General features: G+C 37.9%; 2 protein-coding genes across 2 annotated transcripts in view; one reads left to right on the forward strand and one right to left on the reverse strand.

The window, feature by feature from the left end:
* Positions 1-3,930, forward strand: part of IGFBP7 (insulin-like growth factor binding protein 7) — a 77,416-nt gene extending 73,486 nt beyond the window's left edge. The window contains exons 4-6 of the mRNA XM_011938661.1: positions 1,737-1,853; positions 2,450-2,576; positions 3,665-3,930. Coding sequence (XP_011794051.1) covers positions 1,737-1,853; positions 2,450-2,576; positions 3,665-3,684 — 264 coding nt within the window. The 3' untranslated portion in view covers positions 3,685-3,930. The remainder of the gene's footprint in view (positions 1-1,736; positions 1,854-2,449; positions 2,577-3,664) is intronic.
* Positions 3,842-9,369, reverse strand: part of POLR2B (polymerase (RNA) II (DNA directed) polypeptide B, 140kDa) — a 49,399-nt gene continuing 43,871 nt past the window's right edge. The window contains exons 24-25 of the mRNA XM_011937167.1: positions 4,601-4,796; positions 3,842-4,101 (exon numbers count right to left, since the gene is read on the reverse strand). Coding sequence (XP_011792557.1) covers positions 4,012-4,101; positions 4,601-4,796 — 286 coding nt within the window. The 3' untranslated portion in view covers positions 3,842-4,011. The remainder of the gene's footprint in view (positions 4,102-4,600; positions 4,797-9,369) is intronic.

Raw genomic sequence — 9,369 nt, forward strand, 5'->3', positions numbered from 1 at the left:
GTGAATAAAGGTCAGAGACATATTACTTTAGACACTGAATCAAATTAATACTTCTACCAAAATATTCTTAAAACCCATTTTTAAGTAACTATTGCAAAAGCTGTATCAGCATAAACCATTTCTTCCAGCTACTTGGGAAACTAAGGGGAAAGGTACCTATTGAGTATATGTTTGTCTTCACAGCATTAGTAGCAATGTGGGAAAATTCCAGAAAAAAAAATGCAAAAAGCCAGGCTTTCCAAATCAGTCATGCAAGGTATTTTTTCAAGAGCAGGAGTTGGCCTAGATCACATGCGATTTGCTGAGTCCCGGTCCTGGCACCATAAAGCTGAGAAAATAGTGTAGATTTGAAGCTGAGACAACAGCAGAGTAACAAAAAACACATGGTAGGAGTGGGATCCACATGGGAAAAGCAACACTGAGATGGAAGTTAACAAAGTGTATATTTAGATTTACTTATATATATATTTATTATATTTACACATACAGTGTGTCTATATATACACACTATTATCTGGTCTTTATTAAGATTTGCTTTATTATAGAAGAAAATGAAATTACCTGAGATTGTAAATCCTTTCTAATTACAAAGGCAGTATCAATAAATGTCAAGTATCAATAAATGTCAGCCTCTTAAAGGAGGTCTGGGATGGAATGAACAAACAATTCGTATATCCTTTTTTTTTTAACTCACCATTATCACAAGGCTTAAAATATTTGTACTCTATAACTCAGCTGCTAAATGTATATATATCGAGGAGCTACAAGTGAATTTCATTCTTTTGTATATTTCCAGAGTTTATACAATAAACATTGTGCCTTTTAAAATGAGAGCAAAAAAGATACATTAGTATTGGCCTTGAATCAAAGAAATTGAGTTTCTTCTGAATTTCAACATGACATACACAGAAACAGTCAACAAGTTTTGTCATAAAAGAACAATGACAGCACATGTATTTGACAGCTGTTTTTCTTTTTCCTTTTTTTTTTTTTTTTTCTGAGATGAAGTCTCACTCTGTTGCCCAGGCTGGAGTGCAGTGGTGCTATCTCAGCTCACTGCAACCTCCGCCTCCCAGGTTCAAGCAATTCTCCCACCTTAGCCTCCTGAGTAGCTGGGACTACAGGCGCTCACCAACACACTCGGCTGATTTTTGTGTTTTGTAGAGACAGGGTTTCGTCATGTTGGTCAGTCTGGTCTCGAACTCCTTTGATAGGTGTTTTTTATCTTAGGTGTTCAGTAAATCATTTGATTAATTCTTAGCCCTCAGAACAAAGTAATGGTATTGGCTTTGGTCTCAGCCTACTATTGTCCATTGATGAAGCTGTTGCAGGAAGAGCCCCAAGGTCCCAAGCATCAAACCTAGTACTGGGTGACAAGTTCATCGGTCGAACATGGCATGACAGGGAAAAGGCCTGGCACCGAGAAGCAGAATTTCCAAGAGTATGAGTGAATGAATGATGGTGGCCAGTGGAAGGAAATTATGAACATGTGTATTCCCCAGGCATGCAGAAAAACACATTAGTTTAAAACATGTAAGCTTAGCAGAAAACTGGCAGGAAGAAATAAAAGGATCTATATTTTAAAAGTAGTAAAGGGAAATAGTTGAGTAAAATGTTGGGTTTTCTCTATTAGAAAGTCTGACATACACCATGTGAAATTGTAGGGATGTGGCCACTTCCAAGTAGATGATCTGGTGTACAAAACTCAGTATTACTCTCTCCTTTTGTTTTTGCAGGTAAAAAGGGGTCACTACGGAGTTCAAAGGACAGAACTCCTACCTGGTGACCGGGACAACCTGGCCATTCAGACCCGGGGTGGCCCAGAAAAGCATGAAGTAACTGGCTGGGTGCTGGTGAGTACCAGAACCAAGAGCTGGCAAGAGTTTCATTCCTAGCATTAGACATAAGCGGACCTGGCAAAGGTGCTTGCTCTTCCACATCTCTTTGGAATAGCTTTACCATGGAGTCACTGCTTCTCTTTCAGAGAAACTAAAGGAAAAGTGCTTTATTGCATGTTTTGAAAACAACCAATGAATTAACTACTATTTTCCTAAGAGTTCAAAGCAAAATGATGCATGGCCCAAGCATCATTTTAACTCATTATCAATTAATAAATACCTTATTTCACTTGACCCTTGATATTCATGGAGAATACTTTGATCATATACCCTTATCAAGGTTGCCCTCAAACCGATAATGTGTACCTATCCAGTTTTTAACCTATGCAGTATGATCAAAAGTTGTCCACTACATTTCCTGAGATGACTCCTCAGCAAACCAAATGTAGTAGCTATCGAAGTCTCCTAGCACAGGACTTGCACTACTTCTGGCAGCACCTTTGCTATGAATCCCCTGGTCATCTTAGGAAATTTATGAAATAATGACCTCATTGGAACCGCTGACAAAAAAGACCACCACAGAGGAATACTAGATCCTTTTTCTTTCACAGGTATCTCCTCTAAGTAAGGAAGATGCTGGAGAATATGAGTGCCATGCATCCAATTCCCAAGGACAGGCTTCAGCATCGGCAAAAATTACAGTGGTTGATGCCTTACATGAAATACCAGTGAAAAAAGGTACACAATAAATCTCACAGCCATTTAAAAATGACTAGTACATTTGCTTAAAAAAGAACAGAACTAATTATGAAAGTATCAGACATAGCTATTAATGAAATTCTGTAGTTAGGAACCCATAAGGGCATTAAGTATGCCATTAAAATGTAGAGCATGAGACTCCCAAAGATTATCTGGATGGGTGACTGAACGTCGTTATTATGACTTAGATGCTTTTACCTTACCTAACATTTAAGAGTCAAAACTCAAACTTGCCTGGAATGGCTTCTATTTCCCATAGCTTTCTACCTATCTACTTGGCATTTTCCCTTTGTGTTGTGACTATTATATTAAATTCCCATTTAAAAGAAAACGATTGTGGGCAATTCTCATCCTTCACTTTTGCTTTTAAAAGAAAAAGCCAGAAAGAGAGTATACTGGCAAATGCCCACTTCTGTTCTGTCTCCCCTTCCTTCACTTCCAAAAAACTTCCTCTGAAGAACCCATCCTGAGTGTCATAGCAGTGCTACTTTACATTTATATAATTCTATGAAACTGATGTCTGAATTGGCTTTCCCTTAGACAAAAGAACAAAATTTACCATCAGCATGTCAAACCATTCCACTGTCCAGATCACTCAGCTGTGATATGAAAAAAGTAAAGAAGTATGTGGTCAGATTCTCTTCAGCCATAATGTGTAATGCCAGGCAATGAAACAGAGCAGTAGCTAAGAGTCAAGTCATGCGTTTGAGTCTCAGCTCTGCTACTAATTTTTCCTCCACTTTACCTTTTGAAGATCTGGACTACAAAGGAAAGGTCTTTAACCTCTCTGAATCTCATTTGTGAAATGTGCTCTTCCAGTTCTATAATAAGATGTACCTTTGATGCATCAACCAATACAGCAAAATTGCCTTTCATGGCTAAAATCATGTAACTCGAGTTCCACAGAACACTTCAGCATATTATTTATACAATTACTCATATATCCTTTATCCCCACATTTTAACATCTTCATTTATTTGGAAACACTCAACTACCTGACAGTTCAAAAGTCAACCACATCCCTGTATGTAACTAATTTTTATCTTTTTTTTTTTTTTTTTAAACAGGTGAAGGTGCTGAGCTATAAACCTCCAGAATATATTAGTCTGCATGGTTAAAAGTAGTCATGGATAACTACATTACCTGTTCTTGCCTAATAAGTTTCTTTTAATCCAATCCACTAACACTTTAGTTATATTCACTGGTTTTATACAGAGAAATACAAAATAAAGATCACACATCAAGACTATCTACAAAACTTTATTATATATTTACAGAAGAAAAGCATGCATATCATTAAACAAATAAACTACTTTTTTATCACAACACAGTACATTATTTGTCATTTTTTAAAAGCCACACAATAGAAATAAGACACCAAGATATTTTTATCTTGTTGAGTCTTGTAAAATAGCTAAACACTCATCATTCGCGGTGCAATACTCATAGACATAAGTTCCTGAAACAATAGTTTGCATGCATAAGGCATTCGCACCAAAGAAATCTGAAAAGAAAAAACAAATAGTAATTAGCAGAATTGTATTGAAGTGACTTCACTTCTCTACCCCAGAAAAAGGCAAAGATCTGGTACTGCAGATAATGAATAAATGAGCGGAGCTGAGAACACGCACTCTACTACCTCGGCTTATGGTGGTTCTTTCTCCAAGCAGGCTTTGGTATTTTACCCTTTCTGCCAGACATAATTTATATTCACCCACCTCAACTAAAAGGTTTTTAAAAACTCATTGTTTAAAATCCCTTGTACAAAGTCTTATTATTTCCAAAAGATGAATAGCTTAGAGAAATTACCACACTAAAATCTAAACTGGTTTTTAGAAAAATCAAATTATCTTTTTCATATTTACAACTAGGAATCTTACAGAAGCATGCTATCAAAATTGTAAAAATGCCAATCTGTTCCACCACACTAAATCTGCCTGGATAATCAGACCAACATAGTTTCCTCTAAACAAACATCAACTGCCAGTAAAGTCTATACACACCTGGGTTTTATTGCGGCAGCCCCTGCATTCATATGTATGGGTCCTGGTGTTGGCAATCGCCATTATTCCACAAAGATTGCAAACATGAACCTGATATGGATCTGATGCCTCAAACAATCTTTCCCTTAAAAACTGGGCTGCTCCGTGGGCAATCTGACAATCTCGTTCCATTTCTCCAAAACGCAGGCCACCATCACTGTTAAGAGAAAAAAATTATTACTTTGTACTTATTTTTTATTATAAATACTGCCTTGAATAATGGCAAAGGTAGAGAATAATATTTGCAAAGGAGAAGAACTAGGCTAATTTTTATACCCTAGCATTCTCTCTACTGGTGGGGAGAAGAGAAGTCTACCTATTTGATGTGCATTAGAAAGTCCCCAAATGGGCTAAGCAAAGTGGCTCGCCCCTGTAATCCCAGCACTTTGGGAAGCGGACTGGGTGGATCTCTTGAGCTCACGAGCCTGAGCAACATGGCAAGACCCCATCTCTATTTTTTAACAAATAAAAATAAAAAAAGAAGGTCCCCAAATGGAGTAGATACATTAGATTCTTAAGTATAGCATTTAAGTTTCCTCATAAGATACAATAAAGCATAAAATGGAGGTTCATCATGCTATCATTTAACTTTCTAGAATTCAACTCTAAACTAAAAAAATGAGTAATGAAAAAGACAATCTAAATAAGGCAGCTTGTCAATGGAATGACTGTCCCAGGCAATCAACCTTGAAATCATAAACACATGTTGGCTGAAGTAATGGAAAGAACAGGTAAATGATAATAGGTTTCCACAACATAAGAAGTGAAATGCATTATTCAGATGGCCAGGCAAATAGATGGTGATGGCTTCCTTAACATACTTAATATCCAAAATACACAAAATAAAACCAATGGGTTTATAATGATACTCCCCCAAAACAAAAAAATCATTGGTCGACTTTGGACCACTGATCTGGATCATTAGAAAACCAACTCGCTATTTTGAAAACTGGTAAATAAAAGAAGAGAATCAAGCATTTATTCCTGCCCTTACTATAGGAACGTCACTAGGTAACCAAACAGTTGAGGAAACAAAGTTTTAGAAGTAGTCTGGCTAAAAAACTGAAGAAGAAATGAGAAAAAATAGAATGGTATCAGTTTGAAATCTCTACTTAATTAAGGTCTTTAGGTAGTGATCATTAATAGCTGCTAAAAATCATAAAAAGAAAGGCAACCAGATACTGGAAGTATAGAATACCACCTATGAAGTATTACTGCCAAAAAACTCAAACCCTAAATCTCGAGCCTCAAGATCTAATTATTTACAAAACAAAACAAAACGAAATGAAAAAAGCAGGAATGCACAGCACTTGGGATGCAAGCAGCAAAATCCAGTCTCAAGCCCTGGACAAACAGTCCAGATTCTTCAACAAATAAATTACAAGGGGAAAAAGAAGGTTGGAAGGCAACCAATAAATTCAAAAAAGGACTTATGAGTCACTATCAATCAATTGCAAAGCATGGACCTTATTTGTATACTGATTGAAACCAACAAACCTTTAAAACACTTATGCGATATTCAGGGAAATGTAAGCCTGGATATTTAATATTAAGGAGGTCCTGTGGTTAGGTTTAACATCCTAATCTTCTAGAGTAGAGGTTCTCAGAGTGTGGTTTATGGACCTCCTGAGAGTCAAAGTTATTTTTAATAGTAATACTAACAACATATATTTGCTTCTTTCACTGAGTTTACATTTGCACTGATGGTAGAAACATGAATAAAACTGCTGGCACCTTAGCAGAACTCAGGGTAGTAGAACCAAACATTACTAGCAGTCATATTCTCCATTCAAGTAAAGGGGAGAAAAACCGGTTTTACTGAAAAATGTCCTTAATGAAGCAGTGAAAATAAATAGTTTTATTAAACCTTGACCCTTGAGTACACATCTCTTTCATATCCTGTAACTTTTAAAAAATGAAAGTCCTCAAACAGGCACGATGGCTCACACCTATAATCCCAGCACTTTGGGAGGCCAAGGTGAGAGGCTGGATTGAGCCCAGGAGTTTGAGACCAGCCTGAGCAACATAGTAAGACCCAGTCTCTACATACAAAATAAAGTAAAATAAAATGGAACATTTCATAAGCACTTCTACTGTATAGTGAAGACGACTGTCTTGAACAAAAGCACTTGCATGATTCTGAACTAGTCCTTTTTATCATGGAATATCTTGTTTACTCAAATAGCCAGCTGACACCAACTAGGTTAACTCATCAACATGTTAACACCCATTATGTTAATTCAGACTTAGAATTAAGTTGACGATATTGTAGATATTTGGCAAAGAAACAAACAAGAAGAGATGAAAGCAAACAAAAAAAGTAAGTCTTTTACTCTGAGGAAAATAATATTAAGTATTTGCTGAAAATGATTAAAATTGTGAGCTTCAAGCAAAAATCAGAATTTTAGGAAACTTCTATGCACCACTATGGGCTTGATAGCTCCCTGATATATTTAAAGGCTTTTCTAATGACATTAGTAGTCATATTAACAAATGCAATTTTTTTATTATAATGAAATATGTCAACATTTGAAAATCTGCATAACTCAGCAAACCAATTATTTTCCAAATGACCAATTAGGATGCTACAAAATATGCATGTGTAAAAGACACATTTGAAGTACAAGACAAACCAATGAACTTTAAATATAAAAAATACGGAAGGTTCATTCATATGGTTTCAGTTTCTACATCAAAACCAATCTTTGAGAAACTACAACTTATCGTTTTGGTGTAGCATCAAAAAAAATCCATAGACCAGGTGCCTTGGCTCATGCCTATAATCTCAGCACTTTGGGAGGCCAAGGCAGACAAGTGGATCACTTGAGGTCCAGAGTCTGAGACCAGCTGGGAGACATGGCAAAATCCTGTCTCTACTAAAAAATATAAAAAATTAGCTGGGCATGGTGGCGCATGCCTGTAGTCCCAGCTACTTGAGGCTGAGGTGGGAGGATCACCTGAGCCTGGAAAGCAGAGGCTGCAGTGAGCTGTGATTGTGCCACCACACTCCAGACTAAGGAACAGGGGTGAACCTGTCTCAAAAAAAAAAAGCGGGGCGGGGGCAGGGGCTGGGCGCGGTGGCTCTTGCCTGTAATCCCAGCAATTTGGGAGGCCAAGGCAGGTGGATCACTTGAGGCCAAGAGTTTGAGACCAGCCTGGGCAACATGGTGAAACCCTGGCTCTACAAAAAATACAAAAATTAGCTGGGCTTGGTGGCGCACACCTATAATCCCAGCTACTCGGGAGGCTGAGGCACAAGAATCGCTTGAACCCAGGAGGTGAAGGTTGCCGTGAGCCAAGATCGCACCACTGCACTCCAGCCTGGGTGAGAGTTAGACTGTCTCAGAAAAAAAAAAAAAAAATCAAAATATTCCTCTTTTTCCAACCACTTATCTGCATGAAATCAGTTTCCTCATATACTTAAACATAAAAAATAAAATAATACAATGGAATGAATGCAGAAGTAGATGTAAGAATCCAGCTGTTTCCAGCCAGGTCATTAGAGACATTACAAAAATGTAAACCAATGTTATTCTTGTTACTAAATTCATCTGGAAAATAGATATATTTTTCATTAAACATGGTTTTTTGTTTTGTTTTGTTATCGAGACAGTCTCACTCTGTCGCCCAGGCTAGAGTGCAGTGACGCGATCTTGGCTCACTGCAACTTCTACCTCCTGGGTTCAAGCAATTCTTCCCTCAGGCTCCTGAGTAGCTGGGATTACAGGTGTGAGCCCCGCGCCCAGCCAAAACATGTTATTTATGTTAACATGTAATGAGCTTATTAGCATTTTTTAAATAATAAATTTAAAATCTCAGCTTTAACTTCTAATATGATAAATATCAATAAATACAACTCACATAAAACAAAAGCATTGTGGGTTCCTGGGATCAAGAGATTTGAGAACCATTCTTTTAAAGATATACACTGAAACATTTATAGGAGAAATTATATGATGGTCTGGACTCTGCTTAAAAATAATCAAGAGGGCGGGGCGCAGTGGTTCATGCCTGTAATTCCAATACTTTGGGAGGCTGAGGCTAGAGGATTGTGGCCATGAGTTCAAGTTCAGCCTGGGCAACATAGTGAGACCCCATCTCTAAAAAATTTTTTTTGTTTTTTGTTTTGAGACGAAGTCTTACTCTGTTACCCAGGCTGGAGTGCAGTGGTATGATCTCGGCTCATGGCAACCTCCGCCTCCCAGGTTCAAGCGATTCTTAGGCCTCAGCCTCCCGAGTAGCTGGGATTACAGGTGTGTGCCCAACTAATTTTTTGTATTTTTAGTAGAGACGGTGTTTCTCCATGTTGACCAGGCTGGTCTTGGACTTCTGACCTCAGGTGATCTACCCGCTTTGGCCTCCCAAAGGGCTGGGATTGCAGACATGAGCCACTGTGCCTGGCCTCTACAAAAAAATTTTTTTTTAAAAAAAGGTGTAATGGCATAGGCCTGTAGTAAAAAAAAGGTTGGAGGGCAACCAATAAATTCAAAAAAGGACCTAAGAGACAGTATCAATTTAGTTACTTGGGAGGCTAAGGTAGGAGGATTGCTTATGCCCAGTTCAAGGCTGCAGAGAGCCATGGTCATGCCACTGCACTCCAGCCTGGGTGACAGAGTGAGACTCTGCCTTTAAAACATGATAATATCAAAGGTTAGAAGGATAGAGGTGAATGCAACAAGACTGGCCATCAGTCGATAATTGTTGAAATGGGGATAACGGCACACAGGCAT

The sequence above is a fragment of the Colobus angolensis genome, unplaced genomic scaffold, assembly GCF_000951035.1.
Source record: "Colobus angolensis palliatus isolate OR3802 unplaced genomic scaffold, Cang.pa_1.0 Scaffold100, whole genome shotgun sequence".
In the NCBI taxonomy this organism is placed as follows: domain Eukaryota; kingdom Metazoa; phylum Chordata; class Mammalia; order Primates; family Cercopithecidae; genus Colobus; species Colobus angolensis.